Source organism: Heterodontus francisci, chromosome 2 (genome assembly GCF_036365525.1).
Source record: "Heterodontus francisci isolate sHetFra1 chromosome 2, sHetFra1.hap1, whole genome shotgun sequence".
Classification (NCBI taxonomy): Eukaryota; Metazoa; Chordata; class Chondrichthyes; order Heterodontiformes; family Heterodontidae; genus Heterodontus; species Heterodontus francisci.
In genome coordinates this window covers 123,038,451-123,055,972 of record NC_090372.1, presented here as the reverse complement: position 1 = coordinate 123,055,972, position 17,522 = coordinate 123,038,451, and the positions used below count along the sequence as shown (strand labels likewise).

General features: G+C 42.7%; 1 protein-coding gene across 4 annotated transcripts in view; it reads right to left on the bottom strand.

Annotated features, from left to right (window-relative positions):
• nfx1 (nuclear transcription factor, X-box binding 1) overlaps positions 1-17,522 on the bottom strand; it is a 102,895-nt gene that overhangs the window by 36,669 nt on the left and 48,704 nt on the right. For 3 of the 4 annotated variants that reach the window (XM_068010051.1, XM_068010070.1, XM_068010079.1), the window contains exons 10-14: positions 16,963-17,060; positions 16,103-16,133; positions 14,761-14,843; positions 2,090-2,198; positions 943-1,062 (exon numbers count right to left, since the gene is read on the bottom strand). In XM_068010051.1, the coding sequence (XP_067866152.1) occupies positions 943-1,062; positions 2,090-2,198; positions 14,761-14,843; positions 16,103-16,133; positions 16,963-17,060 (441 nt within the window). The remainder of the gene's footprint in view (positions 1-942; positions 1,063-2,089; positions 2,199-14,760; positions 14,844-16,102; positions 16,134-16,962; positions 17,061-17,522) is intronic. The other variant, XM_068010061.1, reaches the window with a different exon arrangement.

Genomic DNA, 17,522 nt, shown 5'->3' with positions numbered 1-17,522 from the left:
CCCTCGCAATAAGCGATAACAATCTATTAGCTTTCCGAATTATGCATTGTACCTGCATATTGATCTTTTGCGATTCATGCACTAGGACACCCAGATCCCTCTGCATCTCAGAGCTCTGCAATCTCTCACCATTTAGATAATATGCTTCTTTTTTATTCTTCTTGCCAAAGTGGAAAATTTCACACTTTCCCACATTATAGTCCATTTGCCAGGTCTTTGCCGACTCACTTAACCTGTCTATATCCCTTTGTAGTCTCCTTACGTCTTCTTCACAAGTTAATTTCCTACCTACCTTTGTGTCATCAGCAAATTTAGCAACCATGCCTTCGGTCCCTTCTTCTAAGTCGTTCATATAAATTGTAAAAAGTTGAGGCCCCAGCACAGATCCCTGTGGTACACCACTCGTTACATCTTGCCAACCAGAAAATAACCCATTTATGCCTACTTTGTTTCCTCTTAGCTAACCAATCTTCTATCCAAGCCAATATGTTACTCCCTACACCACAAGCTTTTATTTTCTGCAATAAGCTTATCAAATGCCTTCTGGAAATCCAAGTACAATACATCCACCAGTTCCCCTTTATCCGCAGCACATGTAACTCACTCAAAAAACTCCAATAAACTGATTAAGCATGATTTCTCTTTCACAAAACCATGTTGATTCTGCCTGATTACCTTGAATTTTTCTAAATGCCCTGCTATAACATCTTTAATAATAGCTTCTAACATTTTCCCTGAGTCAGCTGTTAAGCTAACTGGCCTGTAGTTTCCTGCTTTCTGTCTGCCTCCCTTTTTGAATAAAGGAGCTACATTCGCTATTTTCCAATCTATTTTTCATTAATGCAAATTTATGCATTTTTAAATAAGTATGCTACTACTACAACAAAAATAACAAAATGCTTTTAATTTAATAGACAAGCTGGTGGAGCCATTCTTTCTTACCTGGATGATCACATTCATGTTCCCTGATGCAGGGGTTTTTGCATTCTGGAGGTCTGGTGCCACATGGTACTGGAGGATAGATCACCGATTTGCCACAATGACACGTTAGTTCATCAAAGCCTAAAACAGATGTTGAATTAATTGCAAGATCTATCTTCTAGTAGTTTGCAGTGCCATACTCTGGAAACGTACTGTCTACATAAGACAACAGATTACATTAGGAGAATGGGCCAGGAAATGGTGGGGGGGGGGGGGGTGGCGGTGGGGACAAAGAGAAAATGAGAACATTTGAGAGCAGATTTTACTTCCAAGCTGGTTTGTAATGGGAGTTTGATTTCCTGCCTGGCAGAGGAAAACCATGCCAATTTTAACTACTGAGCCTCATTTAAATGCTGTCCGTCCACTCCACCCCACCGTGCACCACCCCCCCCACCCACCAGAATGGGCACCAAGAGGATGTAGAGCAGTTCTGGCAGACAATGTTGCTCACAGCTAAGGAGTCAGGAGTGGATTTTTGTGAGTGTCTTACAGGAGGGAAGGGGGAGTACAGGGTAGCGGATGCCCTGACTTTCCTTCTGGGGAGCGGAAAAGCATTCCCGGCCACACAAAGGAAAATTTTAAGATCTATCCGTCGGGCTTCTTTTGGCTTAAGACCAGCTGCTGACTTCATTGATTATAGATAAGCAAAAGAGTAACAAAGTCCTTTTACTATTTAAGACAAATTGGAGATAGCTACCCAAATCTAATGATACTTTCTTCAGCCATGAGATCACTGACGAATTGTGTCTTCTGATTCACAAGAAAGTATTATAAATTTTGCAGTAGATTTAAAAGCTCATTGAGCAACCAGTTAACATAAAATTAAAAGGACCTTCCAAAATCCTCCGATACACAGGTTAGCTTTACAAAAGACTGAATATTTTTTAAAAAGTAGTTTTCACAGTGGACTATCTCGGCTCCTGATTCTATGGAATCATATATCTAAAGCAGCAGGCAGATTGCATTTATGCAATCTTATACTTGGAACATGCATCTGCGTTCTGTATTATACAAAATTATGAATATACATTCTAGCTTATAAATGACTAGATAGTTCATGGACACCAAATCAAATCACTATGCAACTATCTTATGACTTTCCACATACTACTTTGCCAGCAATTCTGACAGTTTCCACGGTGGCAAGGCTCCTCACACTTGTGCTGTCCACAGTTAAGTTTACGTCCACAGAGAAGAAGACACTTATGTTCGGTATCCTTGAAAGAAATTGAAATGAACTAGTTACAATACATATGGCATTACAGCTCCTAAACTGTTGCAAATTAACATGCCTATTTAGTAAACAACCTATCATCAGATATACAATTCAAAAGCCTCCAGGCATAAAGATTTCAAAATGATTCAATTAATGCCTTTATGGAAACACTAATTGGAAGTATTGTGAACTGTGAGGAGGATAGTAATAAACGTTAAGAGGACTGGCTGGCAGAATGGGCAGACAAGTGGCAGATGAAATTTAAATGCAGAAAAGTGTGAAGTGATTCATTTTGATAGGAAGGAGGAGGAGAGGCAATATACATTAAAGGGTACAATTCTAAAGGGGATGCAGGAGCAGAGGAATCGGGGTATATAAGCACAAATCATTGAATGTTGCAGGGCAGGTTGAGAAAGTGGTTAATAACATAGGAGAAGGAGTAGGCCATTCAGCCCATGGAGCCTGCTCTGCCATGCAGTTAGACCATGGCTGATCACCTACGTCAACACCACTTACCCGCGCTATCCCCACATCCCTTGACGTCATTAGTATCCAAAAATCTATCGATTGCTGTCTTGAACATGCTCAATGATTGAGCTTCCACAGCCCTCTGGGGTAGAGAATTCCACAGATTCACCATCCTCTCAGTCTTAAAATGGCCTACCCCTTATTCTGAGACTGTCCCCTGGTTCTAGACCAGGGGGTGTCCAAACTTTTTGAGTGGCCGGGTGGGGGGGGGGGGGGGGTTACATTACAATTTTTGCCCAACATAGGGGGCCGAGGGAGAAAATTTCAGAAAGATAAAGGCCTTAAAAATGTCTCATCAAAACAAATGAGATTAATTTTTTTGACTTACTTTCTCGTCCCTAAATTGAAAACTGATTTAGTGAGATACCTAGCATTGTTTTTGCTTACATATGGAGTCAATCTCTGCCCATACGCTTTGGGCCGGATTTTATTCGCTCTGCAGTGGCGCGCATTGAACTCGGCAGCCTTCTGACAAGGAAGGGCCGCCGCACAGCCTCCGCGATATAAGGCGTGGGGGATGATTTAAATGCAGGGGGTGGAGCGGTCACCCCAAAATGACGTATGGGGCGGCTGCCACATCCTCGGCAATGGCGTCTGGCGCCACCGCGCAGGCGCCATTTTTAAAGGCTTTAAGCCCTGACATGAAATTTTAATTTTTTAAAGGTAAAGTATTCGGAATTTTTAATTAACAGATAAAGATATGGAGGTTCTTTCTCAACCCACAATGGTCATTTCAATGTCCGATTTGACCAACAGTTGCCTTTTTCCCTACCTGAACCTCCACCCCCTCAAACTTTTGACCTTCAACCCCTTCCCACCATACCCACATCCAATAAAAAGCGATTTTCCCGCTCCCGCCCTGAAAATTTTATTCCTCCCCCTCCCCACCAGGGTCTCGTCTCGGAACTCCATATTGAGTTCGAAGGCATGCAAAGGACGAACGGTGGCTGTAAAATCTGAGTGGGATGGCCGCCGCCTGCAGGAAAATTAATTTACATGTCTTTATTGTTAGTTTGAATATTCAAATGAAGAGTCTGCCGCCAGGCTGCCGGGGTGGGGGCAACACCGAGATCCCCCCGTCGTCACTATGCAGCTGGTCCTTCTCGACATTGCGGGTCGAGGTGGGCCTCTCCCCGCAGAATATTACCAGCACCCCCCGCCGTGACCCATGGCGTCGAGGGGCTGGTAAAATTCAGCCCTTGATGTAGTGATGCAGAATATTCTGGATAGATGTCCATCTGTCAGAAGAGGCCTTGATCTCTCTCCCCCCTCTTTCTGTGTCTCTCTGTCTCTCCTCACCACCACCTCCACCAGCAACCACCCCCACCCCGCCTCCCACAGGAGTACAGGACACAGATTGAAACTTTTGGACAAAAGATGCAGGGGGAATATGAGAAAGCACTTCTTTTTTTTTTACACAGCGGGTGGTAATGCCTGGAACTCCTTGCTTCCAAGGATAGTGGAAGCGAAGACAATCAATGACTTCAAAAGGAAGTTGATTGGTCACCTGAGAGAAATAGACTTCCAGGGGTACGGGGATTGAGCCAAGGAGTGGGACTGCCTGGAATCCTTCGGCCGGCCAGGTTCTGGCCCTTGGGCCATATGTTGGACAACCCTGTTCTAGACTCACCAGCCAGGGGAAACATCCTATTTACATCCACCTTACCATGCCTGTAAGAATTTCTTAAGTTCAATGCGATCACCTCTCATTCTTCGAAACTCTAGAGAATACAGGCCCAGTTTCCTCAACCTCTCCTCGTAAGACAATCCCGCCATCCCAGGGATTAGTCTGCTGAACCTTCGTTGCACTCCCTCTATGGCAAGTATATCCTTCCTTCCTGGGATGAAGAATTTCAGTGATGTGGATGGGCTGTAGAAGCTGGGTCTGTTCTCCTTGGAAGAGATTAAGAGGAGATTTGATATAGAGATGTCCAAAATCATGAGGGGTCTGAATAGAGTAAATGGGGGGAAACTGTTCCCACTGGTGGAAGTATCCAGAAATAGAGGACACCGATTTAAGGTGATTGTCAGAAGAATTAATGGCAACAGGAGGAAAAACACTTTTACGCAGAGAGTGGTTAGGATCTGGAATGCACAGCCTGAGACTGTGGTGGAGGCAGATTCAAATTGAGGCCTTCAAATAAGAACCGGATAATCATCAGCAGAGAAAAAGTTTGCAGGGCAGGGGAATGGAACTAGGTGAGTTATTCTTGCAGAGAGGTGGCACAGACACGATGGGCCAAATGGTCTCCTCTATGCTGTAACCATTCTATGATTCCATGCTGTGGTAATCCGCGAAACAGAGAGCAAGAGAGTGAAATTCAGGTAGCAGCGCTGGAGCAGAGCATAAAAGGCAGGCAGCACGGTTTGGGAAGCAGAGAAAATTGTGATAAGCTAGTACTGAATGAGCAAAATGTGCATATATTAAGGTAAAGGCAAGTGCATGGTGGGAACTGGCCTGTAGCTTTAAGGCCACAAAGTCTAATTGCTCTAATTATAAACAACCCGTGGCATCTTAGAGTTTAAATGTTGTCTCGTGAGGGAATCCTGTAGATTGTAATGTGCTTATTGGTTTTAGGAAACACCGAGCATTTTAAGATTAATACAGATGCAAAACCAAGTGTGAGGTCTGTGAATGTTAGTTGTAACTTTAAGGATAAAGATATACAGATAATGGATACCCAGAATTGTGCAACAGGGAGTAATCTGACTGAAGTCTATAATCACATCCTAATTACTGAATTCAAAGAGATTACTAACATGGAAGATTCGAAAAGAGCGGGAGGCGAGGGCCCGAGCGGAGACTGTAAAGAGCGGGAGGCGAGGGCCCGAGCGGAGACTGTGAAGAGCGGGAGGCGAGGGCCCGAGCGGAGACTGTGAAGAGCGGGAGGCGAGGGCCCGAGCGGAGACTGTGAAGAGCGGGAGGCGAGGGCCCGAGCGGAGACTGTGAAGAGCGGGAGGCGAGGGCCCGAGCGGAGACTGTGAAGAGCGGGAGGCGAGGGCCCGAGCGGAGACTGTGAAGAGCGGGAGGCGAGGGCCCGAGCGGAGACTGTGAAGAGCGGGAGGCGAGGGCCCGAGCGGAGACTGTAAAGAGCGGGAGGCGAGGGCCCGAGCGGAGACTGTAAAGAGCGGGAGGCGAGGGCCCGAGCGGAGACTGTAAAGAGCGGGAGGCGAGGGCCCGAGCGGAGACTGTAAAGAGCGGGAGGCGAGGGCCCGAGCGGAGACTGTAAAGAGCGGGAGGCGAGGGCCCGAGCGGAGACTGTAAAGAGCGGGAGGCGAGGGCCCGAGCGGAGACTGTAAAGAGCGGGAGGCGAGGGCCCGAGCGGAGACTGTAAAGAGCGGGAGGCGAGGGCCCGAGCGGAGACTGTAAAGAGCGGGAGGCGAGGGCCCGAGCGGAGACTGTAAAGAGCGGGAGGCGAGGGCCCGAGCGGAGACTGTAAAGAGCGGGAGGCGAGAGCCCGAGCGGAGACTGTAAAGAGCGGGAGGCGAGAGCCCGAGCGGAGACTGTAAAGAGCGGGAGGCGAGAGCCCGAGCGGAGACTGTAAAGAGCGGGAGGCGAGAGCCCGAGCGGAGACTGTAAAGAGCGGGAGGCGAGAGCCCGAGCGGAGACTGTAAAGAGCGGGAGGCGAGAGCCCGAGCGGAGACTGTAAAGAGCGGGAGGCGAGAGCCCGAGCGGAGACTGTAAAGAGCGGGAGGCGAGAGCCCGAGCGGAGACTGTAAAGAGCGGGAGGCGAGAGCCCGAGCGGAGACTGTAAAGAGCGGGAGGCGAGAGCCCGAGCGGAGACTGTAAAGAGCGGGAGGCGAGAGCCCGAGCGGAGACTGTAAAGAGCGGGAGGCGAGAGCCCGAGCGGAGACTGTAAAGAGCGGGAGGCGAGAGCCCGAGCGGAGACTGTAAAGAGCGGGAGGCGAGAGCCCGAGCGGAGACTGTAAAGAGCGGGAGGCGAGAGCCCGAGCTGGGTGCTAGTGTTAAAGACACCTCCTCATAGCTGCAGAAGAACTTGGGAGTATGGTGGGTGGGAGGATTCAGTTGTTCTGGCTCACGTAGGAACCAATAACATAGGTATAACTAGAAATAATGTTCTGCTGTGAGTTTGAAGAGTTAGGGTCCAAAATAAAAAGCGGAACCTCAAAGGTAATAATATCTAGATAGTTACCTGAGCTACACACCAATTGGCATAGGGATAAACAGATTAGAAGGTTAAATACCTGTCTGAAAAAGAGTGGTGTGGGAGGCAATGGTTTCGCTTTGTGGGCCACAGGCACCTGTACTGGGGACGGGTTCCACTTAAACCAGGCTGGGATCAGTGTCCCAGTAAATCGAATAACTAGGGCAGTAAACTAAAAGGGAATGTGGCGGGGGGGTGGGGGGGGGGGGGGGGGGGGAAGAGCTGTGGCAGTGGTGGGAGGATTCAGAAAGGTAAATTCAAAAGCAGCAAGGGAAATATCAAGGCTCTAGAGCAGAGCAGCATTTTGGGTAAAAAAATAAGCAGCGTGTGTCAAGAAGGGAGACAGTAACAAAGGTAATAGGGCATTAGTGACTAAGATGAAGTCAAGGAAAATTAAAAAATAGTCAAAGCTAAAGGCACTACATCTGAATGCATGAAGCATTCGTAACAAATTAGATGAATTATTAGCACAGATAGATATTAATAGTTTTGATCTAATAGCCATTACAGAGATATTGTTGCAAAATGACCGAGGTTGGGAACTAAATATTCGAGACAACTTAACTATTAGAAGAGATTGTCGTGCAGGCCCCCACCTGCCAAGAATGAGGCATATTAATTTCACCACATGAACATTAAATTTCAAATTGTTGCTGGGAAGGGGAGAAGGCCTGTTACAAGGACTGCCAGACCTTGGCTGGAAAAAACACATTTACATACTAACAGGCACTGAAGGCAGAGAAGCGCATTCCATTCCCTAAGATAATAGAATACACAGAGCCAAGACGTGGCCAGACCAGTTAGTCACATGACTAACCTGCTTGGCAACCTGGGGGTTTCTGAATTGTACAGTTTGAACTGAGAGCCTGCAGAAAGCAGTTTGCTCCTGGACTGAAAAGACCTCTCCTGGCTGGCTAGCCACAGTTTCGCCTGTCTGCTCCCATCTCTTTCTCACGGAACTCCAAAACCCACTTAAGACAGATGAACCCCAAGAGAGAAAAGTCTCCTACAGTGTACAAGGTTTAAAGAAGAATACTGGGCCCCAACGAAAAGCAAGATCTACTTACAATCAAGGGACTCTACAGTGAGCTCTTAGAACTGCAACAACTCTTCAGATATTGCCTCAAACTTTTCCAATTTTTCTTCTGCTCTTTTCAGTCTCTATTTGCATGTGTGTATTGCGCATGCATGCTAGCGTGGGCGCGTCATGTATCCGTAGGTGTCAACTGAATTAGAGTTTAAGTTTAATAAATTTCAACTTTTCTTCTTTAAACCTGTGAAAGCCTGTTTGTTCTGGTTCCTTTGCCTTATAATTGGAAAGCTGTGAACAAGGATTCACCAAGGGGGAGCTAAAAACAGTGTTTAAAAATAAAACCCTGTGGTACAGCAAGACCAGGTGAAGGCTGAAAGGGAACCCTAGACCTCTTTCTCACCTGGTCGTAACAAAATAGTCAAAAGGGAAAAGGAGGAGGGGAAACCCTGAAAATAAAGGATGGGATAAAGGCAGGAGAGGAAGGATCTGAGCTCAGAAAATCAGGAAGTAGAATCAATTTGGGTAGATCTAAGAAACAGGAGGGGGATGAGAACAATGGTAGGAATAAAAACAGAAAATGCATGCAACTCTCAGCAGGTTAGGCAGAATCTATGGAATAGAAACAGAGTTAATGTTTCAGGTCAATGACCTTTCATCAGAAACATAGGGGCTATAATCTTCATATAGACTGGGTAACCCAAATTAGTAGTAATTGTGTGTAAAAATGGAATGTATGCAAAATAACTTTCTAGATTATGTCAAAGAACCAGTGAGGAAACAGGCAAGTTTGCATCAAATATTGTGCAATGAGAAAGGGTTAATTAATGAACTTATAGTAAAGGGGTCTCTAGGGAAGAGTGATCATAATATAATAGAATTTTATACTGGGTTGGAAAGTGATTTAGCCAAGTCCAAAACAAGGGTCTTAAATCTTAAAAAAAAAAGCAAGCTAAGTATGTATGAGAGCAAATTGACGAAGGTACACTGGAAAACTACATTAAAAGATATTTTTATTTATTTTATTTAGAGATACAGCACTGAAACAGGCCCTTCGGCCCACCGAGTCTGTGCCGACCATCAACCACCCATTTATATTAATCCTACATTAACCCCATATTCCCTACCACATCCCCACAATTCCCCTACCACCTACCTATACTAGGGGCAATTTATAATGGCCAATTTACCTATCAACCTGCAAGTCTTGGGCTGCGGGAGGAAACTGGAGTAACCGGCAAAAACCCACGCGGTCACAGGGAGAACTTGCAAACTCCGCATAGGCAGTACCCAGAATCGAACCCGGGTCGCTGGAGCTGTGAGGCTAGGTGCTAACCACTGCGCCACCCATGGTAGACAAGCAATGCCGAGCATTTGAAGACATAATTTGCAAAAAATGCACATTCCTTTAAAGCATAAAAACCCCACAAAAAAAGTGGTCCAACTGTGGCTAACAAGATGAGCTAAACAAAGTATATGAAAAGAAGAGGCTTATAACATTGCCAAAAAGAGCAGTAAACTTGAGGATTGAAGATTTTAGATTTCAGCAAAGGAGAACCAATAAACTGATAAGGTAAGACAAAAGTGAAAATGAGAGCAGACTAGCAAGAGACAAAGACAGATTTGTAAACGCTTCTACAGGTATGCAAATAGGAAAACATCAGTCATAGTAAACGAGAACCCATTCAAGCAGAGACAGGTGAAATTATAATGGGGAATAAGGAAATAGCAGAGACCTTAAACAAATACTTTGTGTCTGTCTTCAAAGTAGAAATCATAACAAACGTTTTGGGAGTAATGGAGAATCATGGGTCAAGCGAGAATGAGGAACTTAAAGAAGTCAACATTAGTAAAGAAATGGAACTGGAGAAATCAATGCGACTAAGTGGTGACAATCCCGTGGACCCGACAGCCGGCAGTCTAGGATTTCAAAAGATGTAGCTGCAGAGATAATTGATGCACTGGTTTTGATCTTCTAGAATTTATAGGATTCTAGAACAGTTCTGAAGGACTGGAAGGTAGCAAACATAAGCATGCTATTTAGATAGGAAGACAACAGCAAATGGTGAACTATAGACCAGTTAGCCTATCAGTAGTAGGCAAAATTCTAGAATATATTACAGTAAAAGCTTTATGCAGTAACTTACACCGGAAAGCACTTTCATCTGGAATTTCTGAAATCTGCAGAGGCTTGTCTCCTAATGCTGATTTTTTCCTGAGCGCAGCCGATTGTTCTCGACATTACTATACTGTAGTTAGTGATGCTGCCGACAGTCATCTTAGTGGTGCTGCCAACAGTCCATCTTATTGCAGCGCTGTGCTTATGCAGTATCACAATTTATCTCCCTATCCACCCATTATGGCATCCAGTAAAGCATCAGCAGGAATGGGGGAAAAGCAGAAAAGGGTTGTGTTGATGCTACACCAGAAAACAGACATTTGCAGGCATCTTAAAAAGGGGAAAATCGTAATCTGTTGATGAATGAATATGGTTCGTCAACCAAACAACATCAAGGGTCAAAAAGACCAGATGTTGAAATTGTTTGCTAGTTCAGAGACTAATAAAGCTGTTGAATGATGCCATACTCTACATAAACCTAAATTAGAGCAGCTAGACAGTGTATTGTACAAATGGTTTTCATTGAACCACTCCAAGGGTGTCTCAGTCTCAGGCCCAATCCTCACTGCAAAGGCAAATGGAACTGACTGAACAATGTGCATTTTTTGATGGATGGTTTTCTTGCTTTAAATGGTGGCATGGCATAAGGCGGCTAGATGTAACTGATGAATAAAAATCAACTGACCATGAGGCTGCCGACAGGTATTGTGATTTCTTCAACTAATTAATTACTGATCATGATCTATCCCGTGAACAAATTTATAACGCAGATGAAACAGGCCTATTTTCATGCTGTTTGCCTAATTCTATCTAGCTGGTACAAGTGAACCTAGTGCTGCAGGTTTTAAGCAAAATAAAAACAGAATAACTGTGCTTGCATAGGCTAATTCCGTGGGAATGCACAGAGTGAAGCTTTTGGCCATCAGCAAATATAATTACCCTACAGCATTTAAAGGTGTAAAGCATTTACCTGTTGATTACAAAGCACAATGAGGAGGAATAATAATAATGCACGGATGGGCAAGTAAATTTTTATGATTGGTTTCACTATGTTTTTGTATCTGCAGTGAAAGAACATTTTAGAAAAATAAGAAAATCTGAAGATAGTAAAGCTATTCTTTTATTAGACAATTGTCAAGCTCACCCTCATGAATTGAAGTTAGTGCCCGGTAATATTTTTACCATCTTCCTGCCTGCTAATGTTAGCTCATTGATTCAACCAATAGACCAAGGCATCATTCAACGTATGAAATGTTTTTACAGGAGAGATTTCCTAAGAAAGTTAATCAATCATGAAGATACAATCCAAAAATTTCAATCAAATTCTAATATTAAAGATGCAATTTTCAATGTAGCTTGTGCATGGAATTCAGTTAAAGGTGAAACATCAAGGCGGGTTTGGAGAAAATTGCAGCCCAGTGTTACGTCTACAGAAGTGTCTTCTGACGAAGAGGAATTTGAAGGTTTTATTGTTCACCAAAAAAAAAAATCACAAATTCTTGACATGCTGAGGTACGTTCCTTCAACAAACACAATCACCCAGCTTAGTGAAAATGATGCAGAAGACTGGGTTGAAGCTGACAAAGAGGTCGAAGGGACACATGTTATTAGTGATGCAAAAATAATAATGTCCTGAGTTCTGAGAAATCTAAGGAAACTGAAGACTATGCAGATGATTTGAGAGAGGAACATAAAATAACTTGGGCTAATGCTGCTTCAGCATTTGATCCTTTTCAGCAAATTTGATGAAAGGAAGACTTGTTATTCTGGACAAGAGGTTATGCAGCTACATATTTTGCACTCTTTCAAGCAAAAAAGACATGAAGCAAGTATGCAAATTGATACTTGGAATCTTTTCAAGAAAGCTTCCAGGGCTCGCCATAGGTTCAATACAGATTCTGTCCATTTATGTTCCTTAAGAATTCTATGCATCTTTACTACCTCAGGATTTCTGTACTGTACATCATCTTGTTCTTTGCATACAATCATTTCTCTTAAAATTAAAAAGATTGCATTGTATTGCCGTGGTAGTATGACTCTTGATTAACTGGAGTTTTCAATTACCTGGCACCTCTCAGGTCCAGCCTATGCCAGAGAACAAAGCTTTTACTGTATTAAGAATGTGGTAACAGGATACTTAGAAAATCATAATATGATTAAGCAGAGAGAAAAAGGATTCATGAAATGCAAATAGCGTTTGACAAATCTATTAAGAGTTTTTTGTGAATCTAAGTAGTAGGATGGCTAAGGGGAATCCAGTGGATGCAGAGTATTTAGCTTTTTAAAAAGCATCTGAAAAGGTGCAACAGGAGAGGTTATTACACAAAATTAGGACTCATGGGATTGTGGATAACATATTAGCATGGATTGAGGATTGGTTAATGGACAGAAAACAGACAGGAGGGATAAACAGGACATTTTGGGGTTGGCAGGCTGTAACTAGAGGGGTACCACAAGGATTAGTACTTTGGTCACAGGTATTTACAATCTAGATTAATGACACAGATGAGAGGATTGATTGCAATATATCCAAGTTTGCTGATGATACAAAAATATGTGGGAAAGTAAGTGGTGAGGAGGATGCAAAGAGGCTGCATAGGGATATTGAAAGGTTGGATGAGTGGGCAAGAACATGGCAGATGGAATACAATGTGGTGAAGTGTGAAGACAGCCACTTCGGTACGAAAAAATAAAAAAGCAGAATATTTTTTCAATGTTAAGAGACTGGGAAATATTTACACCGAGAGAGACCTGGTTGTCCTTGTACATGAATCACAGCAAGTTAACTTGCAGGTACAGCAAAAAATTAGGAAGGCAAATGGTACATTAGCTTTTGTTACAAAGGAATTGGAGTATAAGAGTAACGAAGTCTTACTACAATTATACAGGGCACTGATGAGGCTACAACTGGAGTACTCTGTGCAATTTTGGGCTCATGTAAAGGAGGATATACTCCCCTAGAGGGAGTGTAACAAAGGTTCATTCGACTGGTTGCTGGGATGAGGGGATTGTCTTTATGAAGAGAGAATGTGTAGACTCGGCCCATATTCCCTGCAGTTTAGATGAGAGATAATCTAATTGAAAGACAAAACTCTTATGGGCTTGACAGGGTAGATGCAGAGAAAATTTTCCCCTAAGAATCTAAAACACAGGGTCACAGTCTGAGATTAAGGGATAGGCGCTTTAGGACTGAGATGAGGAGATGTTTCTTCACTTAAAGGGTTGTGAATCTTTGGGATTCTCTAACCCAGAGAGCTGGCAACCTCAGTCGTTGAGTATATTCAAGACTGAGATCAATACATTTTTGGGTACTAAGGGAATTAAGGGGCATGAGGATAGTGCAGGAAGGTGGTCTTGTTGAATGGCAGAGCAGGCTCGAAGGGCCAAATGGCCTTTTCCAGTTCCTAATTCGTATGCTCTTGCGTCATTCCCATCTTCCTTTCTGTATTGTGAAATATCTGGGCGCTCCCATTGTGCTCCATTGATTTTGCTGTTACCTGGTATCATGGCAGACAGCAATGCAACAATGCGAATGCATGACAACATCCACGCTGAAGGATTATCACAGCAAATTTGTCTAATGATAATTCAGCTGATAAGGACAGTATATTTATAATGTATTGGCTAAAGTATAAGAAGTGATATATACAACTAGATGTATAGATGTTGTCATGCTAGACGCCTACCTGCCAAAAATGAGGCACATTAATTTCAGCATATGAACATTAAATTTCAAACTGAAGTGAAGAAAGGACTTGTTAAAAAAAAAAAATCACCAAATCCTAGGCTGGAAAAACATTTTGCATACCAACAGCCAGTGCTTGGAAGGACAAAGGGGCTATTGTGGCTCCAATTTAACCCACAATGGACTTTGAGCACCAGGTATTGTATGTAAGAAGAGACATTCCAGAGTCTGCGAGATCAGAGAATCCACAAACATATGTGGTCAGACCAGTTAGTCACATGACTAACCTGCTTGGTAACCTGGGTTTTTCTGAATTGTACAAAGAGTTTGAACGCAGAGTGTCTGTTTACTCCTGGACTGAAAAGACCTCTCTTGGCTGGCTTGCCACAGCCTCTCCTGTCTGCTCCCATCTTTTTCTCACGGAACTCCAAATCCACTGAAGACATGTATACCCCAAGAGAGAAAAGTCTCCTACAGCGAACAAGGTTTAAGAAGAATACTGGGCCCCAACGAAAAGCGAGATCTACCTACAATCAAGGACTCTACAGTGAGCTCGAAGAAGTGTAACAAAAACCCTCTTCAGAGACTATCTCAAACTTTTCCACCATATTTTTCTTCTGCTCTTTTCTGTCTCTATCCACATGTGTGTATCGCTTATGCATGCTAGTGTGGGCACATCATGTATCCGTAGGCGTTAACCGAATCAGAGTTTAAGTTTAATAAGTTTCAACCTTTCTTCTTTAAACTTAAGAAAACCTGTTTGTGCTGGTTTCTTTGCCTTATAATTGGAAAGCAGTGAACAAGGATTCACTAAGGGGGAGCTAAAAAAGTGTTTAAAATTAAACCCTGTTCCGGTAAGACCAGGTGAAGGTTGAGAGGGAACCCTAGACCCCTTTCTCACCTGGTCATAATGTATAGATATCTAACAGAAATGTTGATTATCACAACGCAATATATTTCTGCACTCCATACTACATATATTAAACAAATAAAATGGGCATTAATGAAACTTCGAACACATTTTGTTCCACTTACCACACAACAAACTTCATTACATTTATGGCGGCCACAAGAACGCTTCTTATTGCAGCGCTTGTCACACAAGAACAGCAGATCTGCTACACAAGAGATTTACAGCAGAGAGGATATTCTGAGATGTTACACAGCAGCTCAATGCAATTGCGTAGGTACTACAAGCATTAGGAAACAATCTATAGTAAACCAAGATCAATAGCATTTCCAATAATGTCAAAAAATAGGTTTCACAATTTTGTAAGGCGACAAAGAATTAAAACGTACATACAGCCAATTTCTTTCCCACATCCCAGCAAACTTGTTTTTGACAAATTACAAATAGCAAACAATTATGAGAATTAAACACTTCTATTTAAGGATCCACATTGTTGCTTAAAATATATGCCCTGCTACAGGTAATTTATAAATATCAAGAAAAAAATGCATGTTACAAATCTTTAAGAAACCATTTCCAGGATTTTCGTAAATACCAAGTTCTAATCACCTTTTCTGAAAATAAACTGGCTGCATTTATGCTGCAGCTACCAATTAGAGACCATTATCTGTGGAATGCGACATTAAAATGGTAATTGCAGTTAGCTGTCAATTGTACTGTCAGTCATAAAGCAGCTCTGCAGGTGCGTCTTGGATGCAGGTGCTTCATATCTATGCTTCCTTTTAAAAAGCAATTTTGGGAGAGCAGAAATGGGAGCATCTGTTCTTTAATAACAGTAAAAAAAAATCCCCAGATGTTCAAGGAATAACATTTACACTATAGTGAAACTCAATGCGATGTGAAATCAATGCCTGTGGCCAACACACATCACTTGGTTTTCATGTGCTTGGGAGCTAAATGGGGACCAAAGGTAATGTGCTTCATATTATTGCTAATATTATAGTGTAATTGCAGTGCAAATGAATAATCAAATGTGGTGCTTTTGGTGTTCATTTTCTCAGCTCTGAATAATGGAAAAGACTAATTATAAATTACTGTATGACACGTAGGACTTGGCAAGTTATCAAATTCGGCACTGGTGCTGGGAAGACTTCTCAATAAAGCAGGACAGGATAGGTAAAAGCAAGTTAGTCACCACAAGTACTTGTCAAATACTTAATGGCAAATAGTTTCACAGTGGCTTTGGGGGCCATTCCCTCCATTCTTTCATCCAAAAATCATGTATGGCATGGGAAACTGAAGAAAGGAAGAAAAACTTAAAGTAAAATCTCATTGGGCCTACTTAAAAAAAATCTCAAAAAATTATTAAGCACAAGTAAATCAGTTTGCTGCAACTTTTTAAAAAAGAAATTTAAAAAAAGATTACAGTAGCAAAAAACTAACAGTTGGAAGTATCTCTGTGCTTACCTTCCTTAGTGATGTTGACACAGGGAACATCCTAAGCAGAATTAACAATTATTACACAAGCTGAAATTCTCTCAAAATTATTTTTATTGAACTGTGCAGTTTTTCTCTGAGTTTATTATTGTTGAACTAAATCCTCCCCCACATCATTACCAGTGAAGACACAAAGTAAACATCTCAATAAAGGAACACAGTGCACTTACATTAGCCACTGATATAGTGGACATTACTTACAAATGACAAAGCCTAAAATCCTTAGCCAAACCTACAGATATCAATAATAAATCAATTGTCATATGGGGCACTCATGTTATTTAATAATTAGTGGCAGTTGTAAGTTTTTTGGTTTAGAATTTGGCATCAACTGCTCGTTATCTTCTGATGCGGCTAGTTACTGTAACTATGGTCTGGATATTTCCTGTGGTGAGTTACTTTGGTGGAGTCCAGGGGATTGGGGGGGGGGGGGGGGGGGGGTGGAAGCTGGTGGAGGTTGGTGGAGCTTCAAACAAGAAATCAGAGTTTCAACACATGCTTGAGATGGTTTTAACTCCACAGCATGCATCTCTGGCCGTGACAAGTTCCCTACCTGGAAGTCAGTATGATTGACAGGCTTGGCTCTTGGCTTCCAGTCAGATGGGGTGCACTCTGCAGCAAGCCACAGGACCACTTATGCCTGATCCCTGACCCTGGGGGAGCCGGCAGGAAGCATTCCTGCTCTTCCTGGTCCACAAGGATTGGTGCTAAAGCACTTGCATTCTCCCCTTGCCTCGCTGTAACTTCAAGTCAGGAGTGTATTAGTATTGAGAATTACATAGATAAAGTAGATATAATACATTATACTATAGATTTGCCCTTTTACTCACCTTCTTTTTAAATCCACACCGACAGTTAACAGTTGAAGTTCCAGCACATGGTCCACATTCACCTTCATGGCAAAGGCTACTGCAAGTATGAATGGAATCTAGATTTCAAGAAAAACTGTATTAATTTTGGATATGAAGCTGAACCTCATTTCCTGTAGCTACAAAATTATCTGAATAATGTTGAAAGACAGCCGTACTATTCATTATCAATGGAATTGGCAGCATTGCAACAATCTTTTCAGATACAACAGAGTTGAGGTATGCCAAATCTGACATACTACTCTTCTGATCTCCCAGACTAAACCTTTCGGTGATGGAATTTTTACCCAGCACAAGACAGATACCTCTCAACATGAAGCAAAGGGAGAATTAGGCTGAGGGGCAGTCACTAAGCCACACTTTATTGAAGTTGTTAGCCATTTTCTTGGTTATACTTAACAATTTCAATAGTTTCACAATACTGTAATACAGTATTAATTTGTGTACTAGTTTGCACCCAATACTCTTAATAGACTTAAACAGATCTATGTCAATTTGGAGCAGGTTCCCAATTTGTCCGT